At 46.5% G+C, this 22605-nt stretch overlaps 1 protein-coding gene across 1 annotated transcript in view; it reads right to left on the bottom strand.

The window, feature by feature from the left end:
* MDGA2 (MAM domain containing glycosylphosphatidylinositol anchor 2) overlaps window positions 1-22605 on the bottom strand; it is a 320012-nt gene that overhangs the window by 135336 nt on the left and 162071 nt on the right. The window contains exons 5-6 of the mRNA XM_035327104.1: window positions 21532-21664; window positions 5800-6069 (exon numbers count right to left, since the gene is read on the bottom strand). Of these exons, the coding sequence (XP_035182995.1) occupies window positions 5800-6069; window positions 21532-21664 (403 nt within the window). The remainder of the gene's footprint in view (window positions 1-5799; window positions 6070-21531; window positions 21665-22605) is intronic.

The following is a 22605-nucleotide window of genomic DNA, read 5'->3' as shown; positions in this document are numbered from 1 at the left end:
AAGGCGGGATGCATTTCCCATCAACGCTTCCCTTTTATTTCACAGTTCAGTGCCCCAGAAATGAATCAGGATCCTACAGAACTTTCCAAAATCATTTGTCAGAGACCTACCAGCCTCATTCACAGTTGTCTGATGCGATACAAGTAAGTACATTAAAACACATTTCAAGGTCATCAAAGTGCCAGATTGAAGAATTTTTTTTTTCTTTTTTTTTTTTTTCCCTCTCTCTTTTCCTTTTCCCTCCAGGATGAGACAAAATTTTGAAAAACTCAATTATTTCTGTCAAAACAAAATGCTGATTTCGTTAAGACTGCACAGACCTCATCATGCAATAATCAGCCAAGGTCTAATACCGTATGAAACTACAACACCATACCCACGCACAAGAAATTACCGGCTATCAGCAGTTCATATTTACGAGCCAAGAGACAGTGAGTGTAACTTTTTCCCTTGCTCTCTACTGAAGAAAGTACATGGGCACCTGGAGCAGCCCCACTGCCAGGGCCACAAGGAGAGACCGAACGAGTATCACTCCTCTGCCTTCATAGAAACGTGGGGCCTGACAGGCACCACAGGGTGTGGCACAGCAGCAAACTTCTTTAAAAAATAAGATTTCTGTACACAAAAACCCGCAGAAGTCCTAATGAAAGGGCAGAAGAATCAATAAACCATCTCCATTTTTATATGGAACCACTTTATGAACTCGTCCACAATACAGCCCAGCCTGGGAGACAGCACATACGCCTGAGAGTGCTTCTGCAGATCATAAAAATAAATGGACTTATTAAACTCCGAAGCCTGACTTTTCCACACATTCATTCTCAGAGCTGTAAACTTTTAGGATAGCGCACCAGTAACTTATGACTGTAGCAGCACGCTGGATGTGCCACGAGATCGGGCTTTCTAGGCAAAAATCACCGTGAGGGTGGTCAGGCACTGCAACAGGCTTCTGAGCTAGGTGGCTGGTGCCCCAGGGCTGCCAGTGTTCAAGAGGCATTTGGACAGTGCCCGGTTAATATGCTTTAATATGTCCTCTTTAATATGTTTATATGCACTGCCAAAACCCAAATCCCACCTAAAACCTGTGAGCAATAGCTCTGTTCTGGCACTGGGCACCAGCCCGTGGGGGCCCTGCTCCCATTTCTGTTATTAACAGCACCTGAGGACCTCCCAGGGGGGACAGCAAAGTGCTGATGTGTAACCATGCAGCCATCATTTTAGACTTTATGTCACGCAATTGCTCTAAGACAAGAAGGGAAAAGCCAAAGAAAAGGCTCTGGGATAAACAGAGCTGTGGTGGGCAAACAGAAGAGAAACCAGGATTACAAGCATGGATATCAGAAATACCAGATTTCAGTGCATATTTTTCTTTTAAGCCTAATAGAAAAGCAAGAAAAGTATCATTTATTTCACAATCTGGGTCTGTGTTTTTTTTTTCAAGACATAATGAGATAGGTACTTCCAGCAATCTCAGCCTTAAATTGTATTTCTCCAGAGTGCTTTTTGTTCAGCAAAAGCTTTTGTGCTAATGTAGAGCATAGGTCACTTAAAATTATTATTTTATATTTAAGCTGACAGGGAATCCCACCCCTCTGAAAAATTAACTCTAGACATTATGTTTCCGCTTCACAGAAGGGAAAAGTCACAAAGTCAGAGTCAACTGGCATTACAATAATGTTGCAGTTGCAGTGGAAGAGACGAAGGAGTCTCTTTAAAGAAGGGAAAGGAAGAACTCACTGAGGAGGCAACAAATTTGAGCTTGTGCATGTTGACACCCTTCCAAATAATAGCAGTGCTGCAAATTTGAAGACCTATAAAACATCTCTCTGGTTCTACCTGATGCCTAGGTGTCCTTCAAAGATGTTACCCAGCATTTTGCTCTCTTCCTGGATGGAGGAGCCACCTTACAACCCTCGTTAGCAAAAGCCCTTAGTTCTCCAGTAACATACTGGTACCTATAGAGAGATTTATTTATGTTTTCATTTTCCCCTTCACAGCGCCTTTGGAATATTTTTTCTTCCATGTTCTCATAATTTTGAGTACTGGTTCATGTCATGTTGAAGCTGTACAGTTTTCCAAAAGCTGTTGGCATATGATTATCTTGATTCCTGCCTCTTTCGACATTTTCAATTGTCACCCAAACACTGAATGGTATTGTGACAGTCGTGTTTTTATGCACTGTCTTAAAGCTTATGAGGTCAATATTACATTTTCTCTACTCTAATGCCTTGTAGTTTCTTCTTCAAATACGCACTGAAGAATAGAATAGAATTTCTAAGAGAAATCTTTGAAGTGAAATACCTCCAAGAGCAAAGTCTTTTTCTCACTTGAGTGAGAGGAGTCAAGATCCCCTTAGAGCTTCCTCTGCTTTCTGGTGGTTTTGTCTAGAAATCCGTCGCAGGAAGCTATTCTACTCATCAGTCTGAGAGCAGGAAATGAAGATGCCACTGAGAATACCCACCAACACTCAAATGCCAGCAGACTTGCAATCATCTAAAGAACCCATTAATCTAAAGGAAATACTGAGAAACTTCCATAATTAGGGTTGGTGAGCAGCCAGCTCTGCTGAAACGAGACAGCATTCCCTCCTTCTCTGACCCGGACACCTTGACAGATGACGTGTTTGATGGAATGAAGTATTTTGCAATAACTTTGGGTAGAGTTAAACTGATAATGGCATTCTTCAAAATGGCTGTGTTTCGCAGACTTTCTCACTAAATGGCGACTTCGCCGGGTAAACAACGCGTGGCCTCGTTGCAGAGGCAGCTGTGCCAGCTGGAAAAGCCCCATGCACCGAGTCATTTATTTGCCTCTGGTGAGCTCCTGCTCAAAGCCAACGGTGGAAATGGAGGACATCACATTAAATCTGTGCCTCTTAAATGACGTGTCGGTACTCATCACAACTCTCTTCATCATCTCAGCAAAACTTTTGCTAACGTTGTCTGATGGGTGGAAGAGAAAGGCACTGACCCCGTGATTCAGTAGAATGGTGAAAAAGGAAGCCAACTGTGGCTCACAACTTGCTAAAGAAAGTGGTACCTGTAAAGTACCTCACTTCGTCTGCAAGTGGTAATTTGACTGCCAGAGCAGGTGGCGAACAAGGGAGCCTCTTCCCCAGCAAACGCGTGCACCGCCTGGTGTTTTGCGAGGGATCTGTGTTCACATGAACCAAAGAGCAAGCGTGCAGCGTGTTTTTGTTGGAAGGACTTCCAATTCCTTGTAAGATATACAGGCAAAAAGGGGAAAAAACAACATCCAGAGACGGTTATGACTAAATGGGTGCCTTGCTACAATGGCAGCTTTGGTCTGCTTTACTTTCAGAACATCTTCCATGCCAATGCTCGCTCAAAGAGGAGGAAAGTGAGTAACAGCTAAAGAGATCACACATAAAACGCTTATGCATAGTAGGAGGGAGTGAACCAGGACCACGAGTGGCACCTGCTATCCCACTGCTGCTGGAGCAGTGCATGGCAGTCACAGGAGCGTTATGTGCACCCCGGACACTTATGTAATTATGTTTATTTCTTTTTGAAAGATTCTCTCTGATTTTAGATTTATTTATTTTTAATTAAATGTATGGCAGTCATATGGCACCGTCCACAATGGATTCAAAGGAAAGTGTGATGGGTATTTACGAATTTGGGCAGTCAGCCACAAAGACAAGAAAATGCCCAGAAAAAAATCAAGAGCTGCTGGAAGATAAGGCAGCATCAATGGGATGAAGCACACACAATAAAGGCATGTTTGGATAAATGCACAGTGAAATTTAGTAAGTTTTAAGGGGAACAAATTTAATCCAAGCCCTGATGGCACTTTTTACAATTTTACATTCCTATCTGTGTAAGATTAGGGGATTATTGTCTAGTCCTGGGATCAGTAGTCCAACCTGAGAGAAGCTGCAAACTCCAATTACCAACTGCTTCTCCTGCAAGGCTTAGTTGCCATTTTAACCAAATACTCTTTTCTCCTCAGCTGCTGTGTGAAAATCCTGATAAACAGCAACAGAAAAAAAGAGATGAAAGAGAGAGAAGCAATCAGCTGCGGGCAAAATGCTAAGAAACATATACACAAAGTAAAATCCAAACTTGGGTGCAAATTTCTCTCACATCTCACTGCTAAACTCAGCATCCCTTTTAGAAAATATAAATCAACTAAGGCCAGAGTGAAAAGATTTTTTAAAGACAATTCTTTCCCTTTAACAGAAATAATAGTAGAGGGGAAAAATCATAGCATGCAGCCATGTACCGGGGGGCTGCACTTCGCTGATTTGATGGGGTGATGTTCCTTGTGGTGGTTGCTTCTCAGAATTAACAGCCACACAGAAGAGAAGAAAAAAAAGAACCTTCCTCAAATGTTTTAATGATATTTTGTTCAACATCTTGCAGCTCCTAGGCATCTCACAGGCATGGGCTTCTATAAATAAAAATGTGAGGGCATATCATTATTATGCTATGACTCATGGAATTTGTATCTGCAGGGAGCTAGGGACTTGGCTTTTCCTCTGGGCTCTCTGGTGCTGTCTGCTGGGTCAATTAAAATACTCAGATTTCCTTTCACACAAAGCCTTTCCTCTCCCTTTGCTTATTCTGAGCGTGTTTCACTCACATCTTCCCTTCACAACCTCATCACCGTTGTAAATCACAGCAAATTAATGTTGATGCTGTGTTCTTGAAACAACACTGCTTTTGCCTCTTGAAAACAAAACCCCTAAGCCAAATGTCAAAAATTCAAACGGAAATCCAATATTACAGATAAATTTGTAGACTTCTCCTGATAAACTCCTGCAGACCTAGGCTGATGTGGTGCTCTCTCCCTGACCCCCAGAACAGAAATAGCTTCTAATTCATCATCCTGCTGAAGAGCATAATACGTTGGGCAGTAAGAACTGAACAGGGGTTACGGCTCTCATAAAATATTCACACCACTGGCTCCTTATACAGCAGTTTCTCCTGAGTATGATTAATCACATGGAATTACTGAAAGTTCCTATAGCATGGGAGTTTATGCTTCTGTAGCATTTGTAGATTAGATTACAGAAAATTAGTTTCAGATGAACTGTTTGCTTCAGGTAGATTAGTCCACTCAGATGATGCCTACCAGCCAAGTGAACTCCGCCTTCAAACCAACTGGCCATGTCCCTGGGGTTACCCAGAGAGCGGTAAACAAGTGGGGAGAGTTTCTTTCCACCTGGCAGTAATTGCTCTGCAAGCACTCTTCTCTTACTTTTATCTAAGGCAGACATTTAGCCTGCTATTTAGCATAATTAAAGCATAGATACTAATCTAAAGCTCCTACCCAGGGAGCAGTCGTCTGATGGCAGCAGATTCACAGCAGGCACAACAGCCTTCATTTCAGTAACGTGCTCAGCTGACGGGAAGGAAGAAAAGGGTGAGGTAGGAAATGTCTCCAGGAGCTCAGGACCCATTTAGAGGGAAACTCTGCCACAGCCCATGCCCTCAAGGCTCTGCTAAAAGTGTGTGTGCAGAGGAAGGGCACCCTTCCTACTCATGGGCGATGACACGGTGTCCTTTGGCAAGGATTTGTCCCTCCTTTGAGTGAGAGCTGCTGCATCTATGTGGTACAAAGAGGCACCGCCTCACCCCAGGCACCACCCCAAGCAGGGGGCTGGAACCCAGCACAAGAGCCAGTGGCTACCTGAAGCCAGCACCAATTCACTTCATGCATTACTAGAACTGACCAGAAATACGTTTGGAAATGCAGGATGCCACTATGTGAACATAGGTTAGGGTTCAGTTTATCCTCCAATGTAAAGGCTGCTAGTTTGCCAGCTCAGCTTACCTCTTACAATGATGTTGGTGGACTTTTTTGCAGGGTTTCCGACATTGTTATTGGCGACACAACTGTATGTGCCAGCATCCTCCGATGTGATGGCAGGTATCGTCAGCGTGCCGCCGTTGAGGACCGTCTTCTCAGGCAGGACGCCGGCGGACCTCACCCACGTCAGGCTGGGGGCTGGCTCCCCTCCTGTTGTCACACAGACTAAGGTGATCGCCTCCCCAGGGTTCACCACTATGGGGTCGTCCACAAGAAGCTTAATTGAAGGGGATGCTGCAAAACACAAGAGAAAAAGGAAGGTGGAGTGGGGCAATACCTGTGCCGTTGCTCAGTCCGGCCGAGTACACTCAAGTCAAGTACGATCAGCAAAGGCTTCAGCTGTGGTGCTCCTCGGAGGACCGCACATCCTCTGAGAAGGCTGCTCCCTGTCCTCCTGCTCCGCCTGGCTCCACACGTCCCCTGCTCCGCACCCTGCTCAGGCACCTGCTTGTCCCTCGCTGTCAAACGGCGGGCGAGGATTTATGTGCAGCCAGCCCCGCGGCCGTGCTTGGGAAGAAACATATAATGCACGGGATAGGTGCCAGCACGCGGGATTTTCAACCCTGGAAGAAAAGCATTAGTAACAATCTTCTTTGGCACAGACACCACGGCGTTCTCTTCAAGTCAGATCCTCTCCATTGAAAACCAGCCCTCTTAATCCGCCCGCCTCCCCGATGGACTCCCTGGGACTTGGCTGTGAGCTGAGAGGAACTTGCAGAGTTTGAGTCGCGTCTGCCGAGTCAGGAGTCACCCCGTGGGACACCCCCGGCACACTTGGAAGCAGAACACAGCTCAGGCCCTTTTATCCTGCTCGGGCTGTGTGCCCGGCAGCCCACAGTAGACAGCACAGCCCCAGCTCCATCCCCTCCCTCGCTGGCAGGTGGGAGAGGTGCAGGCTAATTAGGCCCCCGCTAATTGCCACGCAGAGGGCAGGAGGCCGAGGGCCTTTGGGCAGCACCACTGCCAAGCCAGCTGAACTACACCGCAGCACGGGCTGATGGCACGACGCCGCTGCTCTCAGAAAGGAGAAGCCGGTGGTTAAATTTAATTCTCCCTCCTTGCCTCTCCTTTTCCCTGAAATACCTGCACACGACGTACGGGGAGCAATGGGAATGCTCGGTATGAAGGGACACGGCAGGGCGATCCGTTTTAGATGCTGAGCTGCGGTTTGTAGTGAGGGAGCCACCCTGACTGGATTAGGGCCTTGCTTGAAGGAATACTCCAAGCTGCACAAAGGATGAGCCAAAGCCCAAACCACATCGCTAGCCCAGAAAACAGCAGCGCTAGACAAATGTGTGCATAAAGGTGGAGGATGGAAGTTCTGTGCAAAATCTGGGGAAAGAAAACCGGAAAATGTGACAGGAAAAATAAAAGGAAATAAAAATGTTACATCTGGAAGTGGCGTATCGCTATCGCTGTTTTGTAGAGATATTCCTCTGTGCTCTGCTTTATATGTGAATCTTATTTTGATATTAAAAGAATATAATAATCACTAAAGGCAAGTACAAGCCAACTACAAAATAAGAGTTTTCTTTACTGGGCACCCCCCCAGGAGGAGCTGGCTCTCTGCTTTCCAAGGGGAAGCACTTCTTTCCTTTACTCCCGTCCCCAGCAGAGAGGCAACGGGCCATGTCCCAGCCAGGGAAACACAAGAGAGCAGGAGCACGGAGGTTTACGGGCAAAACCTCTTCCAGCTCCTGCAGGCTCAAGATCCCACGGACACTTCCCAGTGTCAATTACTGGGCTCGTGTAACCGACAGCAAGGCAACAAGGCCCTCTTCTCCCTCCCTCCCCACCCAGGTACATGACTTTTCTTTAACAGCTCTGGCAAGGAGCTGTTCCCTGCTCTCACTGAGCATCCAGCCATGAGACAGGGAACAAGAGAACCACCAATAACGCTTCAGAACTTCGAACAAAAGATGAAAGCTCCAACGATGTCGACCCAACCTGGTGCTGCTGTTCACCGTAATAGCCTCCTAATCCTCCAGATGAAAGAGGGCCCTTTCCAACCTTCAGGTAGAGAGACAAAGCCAGCAGCTGATGTTGATAAAAATGCTGTGATACATCCCTTTCATCACAGCACTCAAAACAGTAAGTACATGGAAATTATGGTTTGCATACAGCAATTTCTCCTTGCTTACACCACACACTTCACTTAACTACAACCTACCCCGCCAGGCAAACACAAACAAAAATCCAGCAGCACGTTCAGCGACTACCACGAAAAGCCTGCTTTAAAGCCAAGAATACTCAATAATTCAGAGGAGATACGAAGGGCTCCAGCAAATGAAACTCACTGTAGCATATCAAGGGTCAAACGTCTATTGCAAAGAGAATACGAAACCACAGGAACAATGATCTATTATTTTGATATTTCCTTGCTTGAAATCCTACAGACAATCAGCACTTCATGGCAGCGTCCCAACAACACAGAGCCTCTTATTTTCAGCTCTGCGGTGCAGCCAGTGACGGGATTTGCTCTGGCCGAGTGTCACACGCATGCTACCAGGCTCTGGCTGGGGGATGGAAAGGCTGGGAGCCTCCTGGAGGTCCCCTGGACTTTGTCCCTGCGTGCTGAGCGCTGCTGCCAGCCCAAGGCTTCCCATTTCCAGGAGCGCCTTTCTGCTCTCACTGCAGCAAACCCTGACCTTTCCTCCTCCAGCCAGGGACGGGCAGGGGTGGGAGTCAACGCGCTGCTGCTTTTGTGCCAAGCGTGGATTTGGTAAAAACCCTCTGCCATGTCGGATCTCTGCCTCTTCTAGTTTCAGTGACAGAAAGAAGAACTGCCAAAAGACAGCTCAGCCACCTCAAACCACATTCCAGCAACCTCCCCCTGCGGTAGCTGTCCCTCCCTGCGGACAGCCGGCAGAGACCAGAGGGCAGCTCAGTCTGCACGGGTGACATGCAGGTGCCTGCAGATGGTGACACCGCCCTCAGCACGAGGACCTTCAAATGCTTCAGGAGCCTACAGATGTGAACGGGCAGAACGTGCCATTTTTAACAATGCATGTGCCGGTCTCCCTCTGATCCCAGGGCCCTGCAAATCTTCTCAGACCTTCAGGAAACTGAAACTTTGCCCTCATCTTCTCTCTAAAATGGATTTGTTGTCTCATTCATTGTTAAATTCTGGGGGGTAAACACACATACAACACAAAACAGAACTGTTTAATTCATTGCCATGCTATATTTTCAGTCCAACGTGACTGAAAAATAGAGCAGGCATTTATAAAGATGACAAGATGATCCCGAGCAATTATTATAGTTGATGATTATACCACAATAGTGTTGATGGACTATTAAAACTCACGCTTCAGGGCATCATTTTTTATTTTTTTTTGTCAAGCAGGAGGACAGACTATGAGGTATCTGTCTGCTGCACTGCTTGTATAAACTCTTCCGAAATGTCTCTTGGTGGCTCTCGTTAGGGCCAGGCTGAGGTCTGATCCTACTGGGCTCTGCCCGTCGTTACGCACCCCGTGCGCTTGTGATGACGGAACCCAGCCAGGAGAGCCACGGTGCAGTCCCAGCCCCAACCCAAAGTGCAAGATTTGCTTAGATAGCAGGAAATCGTGCAACTGAGTCAGGAGGAAGAGGAGACAAAGACTTCTCCAAGAGACCTGACTCATATTAAAATGACACGATTGGAAAAGCCGCTGCGTGCAGTTGTGCGCTCCTGGCACAAGTCGGAGCGACGCCGGAGCTGTGTTGGCTGTCGGTGCTGCGTCGGGGAGCTGTGCCTCCGCCTCCAGCACACAGGCGGTGGCACCCAGCGGCACCCACACCGTCTGCGACAGCAGAAATACGAGGGTGAGCCGCGCTCCCTTCCACTTGCACAGAGCACCCTGAAACCAGGCTGGAGCCCGCACTGACATCATGCCTGCTCAGTTGTAGATAGGCACAAGAAGATAGGCGTTGAGGCTGGTGGAGACCCTCGCATCCTCACTATAAAGCTTTCACACGGTCTCAGCTGACGAGAAGCATATTGCCGTGCCAGTAAGCCAGTGATTTCTGCCTCCAATCTTCATTTTATTACACAAGTTTTGCAAAAAGTTAGTTTCACCAAGCAGGCTACTTGGCTGGTTGCCACATTTACACAGGGCTCTTCTCACATGAAAGGCACTTTGAGATCGAAGTGCTTCAAAGCCCCCAGAACTCAGCAGGTAGATGTGCAATCAAAAGGAAAGATGCGTGACTACACCAGCCACAAGTTCCCTCTGAGTAGCCGCTGCCTCCTGCCATAGGAATAAGTTCCTCAGTTTCTGCTTAAATCTTGCAGAGATCCCTCAAAATTCGACGAGAAGGTTTAAGGATGTTTTATTGTTTTCCACGGCTGTAAGACTGAATTTGGTTAATCATGCATTATGCCTTTTATTTACTTCTATCCTCCTTCTTGCTCGTCTTTCCAAACCGTCTGATGTTTTTCTTCTCCTTCCTAGCCCCAGAGCTCCATCCCTTCATACCACAGAACCACGTTTGGGTCATGGAGACATCCTGACACACAGATCAGGACCGATGTCCTCAGTGTTGTGTAGAGTCGAAGACTGGTGGATTTTACAGATTTAAGCACTATTCAGCACCGGTTTGGGAAGTTCATCAGGACCAACACCAATGTCCGATACCAAACCTGGCGGAGACACCGATGGTGCTCACGTGTGAACTCACAAATTTGTACAGAATTTCTGATGCAGCAAAAACATCCCTGTCAAAATCAGCCCCGACTAAGCGGAGTATGTTATCGGCCCAGAGCCACTTCCAAAGTTTCTTCCTGGCTTAGGTCTCCCTTGGGTGACCATCAGCCGTCCGTCCTACTGAGACAAACACCGGGCCATCCAGGTGTGGCAAGCAAAGCATCTCCCAGCCAGAGCCTTCATCCCGGCACCAGCGCAGACTCGGCCAGGCAACCTGCCCAGCGGAAACCTTTCAACTCCCTGATAGGAATAATAAACTTTGTAATACCACAATAGCAAGCTTTGGTAAATATTTCCACGGGGGAGTGCATGGAACAAGCTTTCCAAACATCCTATTTGGACACCGCAATGAGAACGGCTCCGTTTTCAAAAGGGCTCTGCGTCTTTGCCGTGCTTTAGAAGCAGGGGTTTCCGAGCGCCAGCCCCACGTTTCCAAGTCGTGGTTGGTTTGCCAGGGCACAAAGGGAGCCGCAGTGCCGCTGCGAGCCCTTCCCTGCGAAGAACAAGGCGCTACTCATGGCGAGGGAAGCTGCTCGGGTCCCATTCATATTGCAGCTGCAGCCTTTTTAAAGGGACTTCAGTTCAGAGGCTTTCGTGTGCAAGCACTGCTTCTGCGCCCCGCGTATTTCACAGCACCGCGGGGCCTGGCTGTGGACACCGCAGCGCGTGGCAGAGTCACAGAGAGCCACTGCGGGGACGTCAGGGCAGAAACCAAGGCCCAGACATCGTGGAGAATTTAAATCAGAACTGAATCAATTTGTTTTCAGTTATATTAACATGCGCACACAAGACAAGTTGGGCACTGTTGGCATACAGACAGAGATTAACTACAAGAGGTGTCCGTGACGTGCACCGATCCCACGGAGCAATAAAACAGCACACAGCAAGCATTGCTTGATTAATGACTTGAGCCAAAGTTTGCCAGATCCAGCGCAAAGCTAGCAGTCATTAAGCCATGATTAGCACCCTAATATACGTGCTTAACAACAGCAGCCTACCAAGCACCTCTGACACGACAACCTAGCTGTACAGCAGAGTGTTTCCAACGTCAAACAGAGCCGCCATGGGATCGCTGGCAGAGAGACTGGAAACATCCAGTTATTGACCCGGTGCTGATGTTAACTGAACGTGAGAGCAGCAAAGTCTGGACTGCTGCCGGGGCTGGGTGGCCGAGACAGGTCTACACCGAGAGGAGAAAGACATCTGACACCGCTGTGGCATACAGAAGAAACCTGATGCCAAGGTGTGTTAGAAGTACAATAAAGCAGCTATACGTATCTGGACTGGGTAGACAGAACGGGGGAAGAGTCGCAGTTGGCTCTGAGGATCACTGGGAAACACAAAAGCAAGCTAACCATTTAGTAGCCACGTCAAAGGACAGCACCGAGTTATGTCCCTGACAACTCACTCATCTATGATGAATAAAAATGAGAAGACATCGTTTCCTCCAGTTTTGGGAATTATTTCATATGCAGAACCGAAGTGATAGAACATAATTGAATTACACTTTCTCATATATATGTGTGCATGTGCATCCCTTTAATTTACAGGGTTGATTTCCTGCAGGAATACAACGCATATGCTCATAACACACATACACATTATCAACAGTCCCTTGCAAGTCAGAGCAAAAAGCGGTCCCCACTGTGCTGGGAGCATCATTTCTTATTTACCAAGCCAGTACTTACCCCATCATTTGTTATTTACCAACCCATTTCTTATTTACCAACCCCACAGAGGTCCCCACTGTGCTGGGAGCATCATTTCTTATTTACCAACCCAGTATAGCTCAAATATATATATATATAATTCCCAGCTGAGGTCAAGATTTTAAATTATTGGGTAAAAATAAACTTTTTATTGACCACGCTGTCACAGCATGCTGCCATATTGTAGGTCCTTTCTTTTCATCAATACCCTCTCAGAAAACAACCAAACCCGCTTTTATGCATCCATCCTCTCTGCTTTTTACGACAGAGCCATAATCTTCTGACTGATGTTTGGCAGTTCCTCTTGTTGGTCTCCCAGATGAGAGAAATCCTGCAGGCAGAACGTGCCAGCGTGTATTGACCCAGCCAGAATAAGACACTCCAGTGGGCCAAACTGTCGAGCAAGCCCCCACTTACATGTGCCAGCAGCTCATCTGCGCTCTCAGGCCAGGCAAACTTAGCTCCACGCTCCGCTAGGAAGAAGCGAGGCTTCTTGGGTCGGTTCACCTTGGGTTTGGCAATGCGTTCTTCAATAAAGTCAAGGGGGAAAAATAGACAGAGAGATGTAAATCTGAGCCCTTTGCTGATTTAGGACTGAAATTCATCACCGAATCCCAGGTTGGAGGGGCCTCTGGAGGCCATCTGGTCCAAGCTCTCTGCTCCAGCAGGGACACCCATAGCAGGTTGCCCAAGACCATGTCCAGCAAGCTTTTCAAGATCTGCAAGGATGGGCACTGTACAACCTCACTGGGCAAGCTGTGCAAGCACTCAGTCATCCTCACGGTGAAAATGTGGTTTTACAAAGCTCTGTCAAGTAGTGGCCGGTCACTGAGAGCTCTGGACTTCAGCGGTGTCTCATTCAGCTGCTGCAGGCAATCTGCATGCGCAGGAGTAGCAAAACGCTCTAGCTCTAACAACCTGCAAGTTCTCAACGACTTTGCATTTAGACACATAAAACATATGGCACCTCTTCAGCATACAGATCAATCTTATTTTTTTGTTACTTGCTATTTTTCTCATTTCATCATTCCCCTTAAAATTCTAGCACTTGCAAGGGAAGAGAGTTTTTTTTTTTGACTTTATGCGCGCCGTTACAGACATACTATCAAGAATGTAAAATTCTGATGTTGCAGGGGAAGCAGGAAGGAGAGTTGTGGGAGAGAAATGAAGCAAAGAATGAGATTATATTTAGCAAGGTCCATTTTCTGCTGGGCTCAGCCCTTACCCGAGGCAACAACACCCCTGGGTGCAGTGATCTGGAGTGCCAGCCCCAGGGAGGGAGCAGGTAACCCTTCCCTCTCCCTCCGTTCTAAATAGCCTTTTTTTTTTTTTTTCTCCCCCAACTTTTTCTGAAATCTTCTGTTTTTTAACCAATGGGGACGCAGCTTTGATGACTCATCTTCTTTCTTCCCAATTTGCCTGGCTGCTTTTCATCGAGCAGCAGCAGCACTTTGATGACTCGCACTTTGCTCGTGCTGCCGTTCACGCACAGATGTGGCATTGATAGCTCCAACAGGGAGGAAGGGAGGCGGATACGTTTGCTATTCAGAGCACTTCCTCGGTGGTTACGCTCTGGAGACAACTACAATAGCTCACAGCTCCCACACTGTATGAACTATTCATTCTGTGGACATTTTATCAAGAGGGTATGAAGGGAAGGCAGGATCCTCCCCTTAGCAGCAGAGTGGTGTTAAATCAGCTTAACCCACTCATGAAACTGTCCCCTTCATCGCTATATTTAGGTGCAAACCTACATTTAACCAGTGTAGGTTTAAATTCACCTCTTCTAATTTCAACCACCGGAAAGTCAGGCGTGCAATGCGAGGTCACGGATCTTGAGGAGATGTAAGCACCCTGAAAGCCCAATTCCTGCTCTCCAAAAATAGATGGGATGAATTGCTCTTCGGAGATGTTCCTCTCCGCTGCGTACAGTGCTCCTCGAACAGCCAGTGCAGAACAGATACTGAAGCTTTCAGCATGCTAGATAGGTGAGACAAATCCTGTCTTTTGACAGTAACAGTTATCCAATTAGTGGATTACGACTGATTGAGTAACCCGTGATGCAGAGAAAAGACCCTCAGCATTGTGTTCAGATTGCCACCCACCATAACCAAGTCAGCAGCCATCGTATGGAGCTGCAGGAAGAGGAACCTCGCTGGGAGACGTACAAGACGAGCCCTGCATCGAGCTCCACGCTGATGAGGCTGGGTGCAGAGCATCCTACATGTCCCAAAGTGCTGAATTCCACCAAGGAGGTGGACAGAGGACATCAGCAGGAGCAGTGTGAGGTGCAGAGGATGTTCTTCATGGGGAAAAAAATAAGGAGCTTGGTCCATTATGCAACAGAAGGGACCGGACAAGATAACCACCTTCGATACACAAAACGCTGCTGTGAGGAGGCAGAGGGTAATAATCCCTTCTCCATGCCACAGCGGCCAGGAGCAGAGCGATGGGCTGTAGTTACGGAAAGGCAGATTTGGGCTGGACATCAGATAACGCTTTCAGCAGCTGGGACGTGTAAGCACGGGGCCAGACTGCCTGCCAATAACACCAAACCTCTGCTGCTGCTGGCAGCTCCTCAACACAGGTCCAACAGACACTGGTAGGACAGGGTTTAGATCCAGTGCGTTCTGCCGTCAAGAATAGGAACAGATGTCTTCTTTGGGTCATTTCCAGCTCTATTTTATATTGTTCCTTCTTACTATAGCATTAATACCATCTACCTTCAGTATTCAGCTCTGAGCACGCAGCTGGCTGTATTTCTTATCCGAGGATTTCAGGGCCTTGCAGCGCAGGACCATGTGTCACTGTCGCACTCTTTAGAATGCCGGGGGACGCAAAGAGAAATATTTTTTAAGGTCAGATAATTCTCTTAAAGATGTATGGTCTGAATGAAGAGAAACAAAGCAAATTTGTCATGACAGACTGCTGTTTAATGGAGGGACTAGAAGTGAATTAAGCTTTTTTTCAAATTTGATTCCCACCACGTCCCAGACAGAGTGCCAGCTTCTGCTGCTGCATGAATGAACCGTGTCATGCAACTGAAAAATCACATATTGAAATACTCATCCTTTTTGGTAAAAAGTTACTGTTTTGGATTACTTCTATGTTAGAGGCTGCCAGAAATCAACCTCAACAGTAAACATTAGTGGGACTGTACTGACACCTGTACTAAGCGGCCTTAACTGGCTAATTCAAACTAATACACATTTTCAAATGAATCAATGGCCCCGAAATTGCTTTGTAGATCAAGATCAATGCTTTATTTGCTTTCACTCAATCATATTAGAAGAAAATATTATAGGAATCCCAGAATCTTGATACTGAAAGCTGCCTATTTATTTCAACTCCTTACATAACCTAATGATGTTTGAAATAAACCTTTCAAGCTAGATGTTTGGTTTTATGGGTAAGCATCACGCTTTTTCTCCGACACTTTGAAACAGTGAACACTCTGGAAAGGATCCATTCATATTTACTATTACGTGTGAGCATTACGATGTGGGATTCAGAGTGCAAAGTATTTCAAGTCGCCTTTCCCCACGCTAAAGATTAAATAGTGAGTCACATACAGGCTGGAGAGAGATTTTAATCTCATCTGTCAATAATTCATGCCTGATATAGAGCATAATTACTGCTTGGAATAATATAATCCCTATATTTCTAAAGGACGTTGTGCTTGCTCCTGCTGAGGTGCCTCCGACCCGTGCAGGGCTCAGGCTAAGGCAGGGTGAGAGCTCCTTTGGGCCTCGATTGGTTCTTACATAGACAGGGAGCTCCTGGGGATAGGACATAATGCTGAGCCCAAACTACAACTTCCACAGCATTGTTTTTCCTTTTAATGTGTGTATTTTAGTCACAGAACCATAGATATCTCCATCAGAAGGGATTTCTGGGGGCTTCTGCTCTGACCCCTGCTTGAAGCAATGCCCATCACACCAGGCTATCCAGGCCCCATGCAGTCACGTTTCAAGCATTTTCCCCAGGCGGAACAAACCCTGATCCCTCCGACTTTCCCATACGTGATGTTCTCTAGCCCCAGGCCCTCCCAGACTTGGCATCATCCAACAACTGGTTCGAAGTGCACTTGGTCCCGTTGTTTTGGTCACTAATAACGATAATTGTTTCTGGTTTTGATCCCTGAGGGAGGATTTGAGTAAACGACCACCAGCTGGACACCCTGCCACCCTTCGAGAGCAAAGACTCCTCCGATTTTCCACTCACCATCCACCTCTCACCAGCCTGGCTATAAGGATACTGTAGGACATCACGTCTAAGGCTTTACCCAAAAACAGGGCAAGAGAAGGAAAAGGTAGGCAAAGGAATCGCAGGGGTGATCCCAAACCACCTCTAAGTGGGAGCAGGTGGTAAGAAAGGTGGTAAGAAAGGTCTCAGGGAGCCATTCCTATGAGAAGAACGGACCTGCAGGGCTGTACTCCCCCACCCCACAAGCATTCGCTGCCAACTGTTTTTCCTGCTTCTCGCTGTTTCAAACTGCGCGGACTATTTGGAGGGAAAATGTCCCTGATTTCAGGACTACAAACACAGTAAGAGCCCCAAGAGCTTGAATGGGGAAGAGACACGTGAACATCTCAAAAACTTGAATGGGGAAGAGACACGTCAGCACCTTGCGAGAACCCTCTGAGGCTTCGGGGCAGAGATGGGGCAGCAGCAACCTCAAGAAAAGCCCCAAGGGTGGAGTAGGAGCCAGAATCCGATCAGCCAGCCTGCCTTCCTGGGCACGCTGCGGACATAGTGAGGCAACAAAAACTGGCAACGTAGACAGAAAGTGTGGAGGTCATGACTCAGTGCGACACCCACTCTCGCAGCTGCTCCTCTTCCGACAGCCTGGATTCAAGCACATACACTGAGAAAGTTGTCAGGGTTCCTCCTCCTTGTCAGAATAACCCCTTGATTTTGTTGCAAAGCAGCTGCCTTTCTGCTTTTTCTTTCTATTTTTTTTAAGAACTCCTTGCATTAACTTACCCAAATTAACTTCTATGTGCTGATTTTAAAGGAACTCAGTCTACTAAAAACAAATGAGAGCTGCAAAATAAGTCCCTTTGCTGTTCTTCTTCTTCACATCTTGACTTCTATTTCTGCTCCTGCCACTCACCAGCAATCTGACAGCAGGTGAATCATTTCAGAGTGTTTCTGCTTCCCTTCAAATTTCTCATGCATTTAGATAATACACTTGCAGAGTAATAGCTGTCTTTAGATACGGAGTGGGTCTGGGCTCAACAAGTGCCTCTGCATGCTGCTGTACAGTATTAGTGCTAATTGTCTTCTTGGGCTTCAGCATGTGCAGAGTCACATGCTTCTGAGATGATCTCAGCTTCTCTCATTGCAACACCCATTTTATTTCTGTATTTTAAACCAGTCTGCACTGGAACAAAGAAACCCATGTGTCTGGAGAACGATGCCAATGGCCTCTACCTCCTGCAGTACCTACGGGCACACGATGATGCGTCTACGGCTCCACATCCTCGAGCAGAACCGATGTAATTAAGACACCGCTGTTGAACGAAGGGGGTGTGAGTGCACCTAATAATACCTATGGGTAACACTTTAAACCTACACCATGTCCAAAGCATACTGATGAATACGTGTTCATCTGACGGCATCGGCTTAATTACTTCTCTAATTATTCAAGAAGTAGGCAGGAAGTTTTCTTTGGGTTGGTTATGTCGCAGTAATTGATTGTTATTCTGGTGATGCCATGACACACAATCAAATAATCAGCAAGACAGAGTGAGCACAGCAAACAAAAAGGTCACAGGGACAATCCGGCAGGCTGCACTGAGCAGAAAGCTCAACTCCTCACCCAAAGACATGCCTGGTGTTCCCCAAATTAGTCCCTCAACTCTGGTGTGTGAACAGGAGTATAGATGTATGAAAGAGCCTGTGGCATAAACAGTAGGAGAGCACTTGGGCTTGCATGCTTTCCTTGAAATGAATGTCTACATTCATCCCCACGTCACCTACAGTTCTTGGCAAGGGAAGGTGGGGACACTCGAGCGTTTCAGAGAAAGAAAAAGGAAAAATGTGTTCATGCATCCCTGACACCGTACTCTTACAATACGGGAAGATTATCAAGCAAAAGGTTTAAACAGGTGACTTGACTGTCATCTGTGAAAGCCTCAGTGGCCTGGAAGTGAACAGCACTGAGGGTAGTAGCAGGACACCGCAAGAGCATTAAGAATTTCTAGGGACACGGTAATTGCTACGTTGGTTTTGTTTCACATCTGTTGGGCGCCACTTCCTCACTCGCAGCCTGCCAACAATCATCATATGTGACAAACGCTCCTTGCAGCGTGCCGACATCCTGCCATGCATAAGCACGCCGTGGCAATCAGTCGGGGCCGGTGGGGAGCCAAGGTGCTCACTGCAGCTTGCAGCTTCCCACCACCGTGTCCATGACCCGCAGGGTCAGCCGCTCCGTGCAGGGGGTCCACAAACCCCCGCAGACTCCATCTGGCTGCTGGGAGAGCCGATGTCCCTGAGCAGCCCAAGCTGGAATATGCATCTAAGGCAAGGAGAAACATTCCCGACATTACCCTTAAGCCAGTCAATCAAAGGGAGCCTGACAAATAATGCAGTTCTGCGTCATGTGATAGAAATCTGAACCCAGGGAGCCGAATCTCAGCCGAAACAAGGTGGAAACCCCCAGCTGCTGTATTATTAGCCGTCCTTCTTAGTCACCTCTCTCAGACAGAGCAGCCAACTAAAGCTCAACAACAACTCTCCCACCAGCTCTGCTGACAGACCTGATAAATACAGAACAGCCAAACTGCCAGCAATTTTATAGCGACGTCACATTAATTAGTAGCTGAACTTAAACTCACTTGGAGTCACCTGCACTACAAGAAACAGCACGCCTGTTTGCAAACCATACAGACGCTTCTGTTCGTCTCCTTGTCTCCATTATATAGACATCTCCATAATGTGCCTTCAGCCTTAAATTAAAAGCAGATGGACAGGCAAGGACCACTCTATAGCAGAGTATCGGGTCTGGGTTCTGGTTTTCATCAAGGTGGATTTATGCTGGATTATTCTGCATTTATCATTTGTGTGTCTTCTATGAAATTACTCCAGGGGAAGATCTAACAAGTAGCTACAACAGATGTCATATCAAATGAGAAAGTCCTGTCCCAGAGTCATCAACATATCAGTCATCATCTTTAATGAGTTATTGCAGTAATTACTATAGCTATTTAATCTTGCTCTTGATGGTGGTTGCCACGAGGTTCCTCACGAGAAGTGTGAATGTACATTTTCAGGCTTGTTTACTCGTCAGCTCTTCCTGAAGAGCTACTCCTGTTAAGGTACCGCTACTGCCTCCTGGAGAAGACAACTTTCTCCCAAAATAAGCGTGACATTAGTAAGGTGGAAATAATTCATTCTTGTGGCAAAGTAAGATCAAGACCACCTATACTCAGTTCAGAATGGCCATGTGATTTCAAGTTTCACCACTACCATAATGTAAGCAAACTTCTGGAGCAGCTGAGGTCCAACATGGTAGAGGCTGGTCAGGTACCAGCAATAAAATCGTCCCCTCTTACACATGAGTGAAGGAAACACTTTGCTGAGGCTGAGCTCTACTTGTGAGAATATAATGGTCGCGAACAATATGCAGGCACAGACAGGACAACTTCTATAGCTGGAAAAAGAAGGGCCCTACAACTTCTGCTGAGCAACCAGACTGCAGGTTCCAGCCCTCATCCTTCGTTCTCATGCAAGAACGTGGAAAAGTTCTGATTAGTGTGGAGAGGAAAGTTGCTCTCAGCTATCAGCTATGCCACTCCATGGCAAATGAAATTCCATCTCTCTCCTGGTATGAAGCCAGTCCAAGTAAAGAAAGCCAAACCTCACATCTTGATTTTTTTTTTTTCCTTCCTGGCAAAATTAGTAGGAGAATAAAGTGAGTGCTTCAATACGTTTTGCTAGGCACCTTTGGAGCTGATTGTAACTCCCTTACTGCCAGTGGCAGTTTTAAAGCTGGGCTGTTAATTTGCTTTGCAGTGGGTTGTGCACAGGAACGGTACATAACACACTTCTGGAGTCCCTGCTGTCAAATCAGAAATTCAGAAAAGGCTGAAGGCAACTCCTTGGAATAAATCCATGAGAGCAGAAATAATGTGAAATGTGCAAGTGCAAATAAAATTCATAGTTCATCTTAGATGCACTCAGCATGTTAATACCTCAACTGTTTTGTTCATTTGCTACCTGTTTTCAGTACCCCGAGGCACACACTATTAAGGCACAGCCCAGCATAACCTAACTCAGAGTCTTCAAATGTTACATCATTTCCTGCAGAACAGTTCTCCAGAAAACACTTCTCTGAAATCTCTAATGACTTAAAACCCTAAGCCAATGACTTTGCTCTTTGGCTTCAAGTCTATAAAGCATTTCAGACACGCATCATCTGCTGATCCTGGATGCAAAACCTTTAAGAGATTCAAAATCTATAATTTTCATCCTGCCAGAAACCAGCATTCAAAAGTGTTCTGGCACTTCCTGTGATCACCAGCTGGTGTGAGACTCCAGATCCACAGCAATGACACAACCACTGGAGAGAGGAAGATGCACAACTGGGCATTTGCTCAGCCAGGACCAAGCCCAGAAAAGAGCAAAGGCACAAGAAATGCCACAACATGCAGACACCTTGGTCAGAAACAGATACATGCCCAGGTAACCTGCTGCAAAGCAGTTCAACTTGACTGCTTGAATATTTTCATTTGAAGCAATTAAATCTGAAAAAAAAAATGTTTTTATTGAAATCAATGTAAGAAGTCAGGGCTTCATTCACCGTAAGAACAGATCAAATCAATCAATGTATCAAATCAATGGTTTAAACCAATGTAAGAATACAAAAAGGCTGATTTATTTTCCTAAAATGTTTTGTTGATTACATATAAGTAGCTTCCAGCAAAGTGCTGTGAGAAGCATTTGGGAGTGTTTGGAGGACTTGTAAAGGGATGTTCTAGTCCGTGCCAGCCTTGGTTGAGATGCCCTTTCCTTTTACCTCGCCGCAATCCCTTCTCTGAAGTCAAGTCTATTCACACCAACAAAACCTCCTGACACTGGAGGAAAATACAAATCGTGACAGAGAGTGATAAATATTGATACCAATAAACAACAAAAAATCTTCTTAAAATCTACAACTCGGTCCTAAATAGCTCCAACCGCCATAGCTCCTACTACACAGACACATGTAAGTGACACAACAAAGCCCTGCAACCCGAAAGCCCACCCAAGGAATATTAAATGAGCAGGGACAGTCACTGCTGGAGACCTACCTGTTTTGTTAGAGAGTCGGAAGGACACCATCTTGTCGGGAATGCTGCAGACATTCCTCACCGAGGCGATGCAGCTGTAATTAGCGTAGTCCTGAGGTCGGAGGTTCTTCAGCTTCAGGATCTTCGTTTCCCCCTGCAGGAGCAAGAGAAAGCATTAGGAAGAGCCTGAAGCAGAGGAGCGAGGAGAGCTGCAGGGTGCACTCGGGAGGACTTCCAGGAGGTGGGAGGTGCAGATGTGGCCAATTAGTAAGAAGATGTTGAAATGGTCCAGAAAACTTTTTTTTTTTTTTTAATTTAATAGCAGAAAGAACGGTGGCTGGCATAGCCTAGAGCCATAGCCCACCTTATATATTAAAGGCGGAAGGAAAGAGAGTGGCAAGGGGGGAAATTGTTTTGGCAGTCTTTGAAGTCACAGCATTATTCTGGATAATATGTCGTAAAGTACAATCTGCTTGATGAAAAGAATCATAAGCTACAGAAATCCTGCTGCTTTTCCTTTGAAAATGAGCTCCTGATGGATTTTATTTTTAGCCAGGGGTGTAAATGATGGAGCAGGGACCTGAATAGGATGTGTAATGAAGGAGTTCCTTCTGATATGATCAAGAGAAAACCGTAGTGTCCAAACACGAGACTTCCACAGCAGCTCTATGTGAAATGGGCACCACAGAGCTGGGAACGCGGGAGAAAAAGTTGCTGAAATATGTATGCAAAATCTTGAAGTATTGTTAGCAACAGCAGTAACAGAAAGCTGAAGGGGCTGTTAGGTACAACACCCCCCGCTTACACCGAGCACACAGGGATGCCACGGAGCACAAAAGGCAAGAAGAAAGCAGGTGAGTACAGCAGAGCACAGCAGGGCACCGTACGTGACAGAGTGACAGCGGAGGGCTGCAGAAACATCAGATACGTCTCCATTTAGCTATACGTGCATATTATTCATCCGAGCACTAAAATAACAAACTGTGTTTATGCTGATAAGCTAAAAAGGTATTGTGCTGCGGCACAACCCCAGCCCTGGGAGGCAAACACTGAGCCAGCTCATAAGGCATCAAGAGAGCAAACTATGAAAAATGC

Source organism: Oxyura jamaicensis, chromosome 5, assembly GCF_011077185.1.
Source record: "Oxyura jamaicensis isolate SHBP4307 breed ruddy duck chromosome 5, BPBGC_Ojam_1.0, whole genome shotgun sequence".
NCBI lineage: Eukaryota > Metazoa > Chordata > Aves > Anseriformes > Anatidae > Oxyura > Oxyura jamaicensis.
The sequence above is the reverse complement of the archived record's forward strand: the minus strand, read 5'-3'. Positions and strand labels throughout refer to the sequence as shown.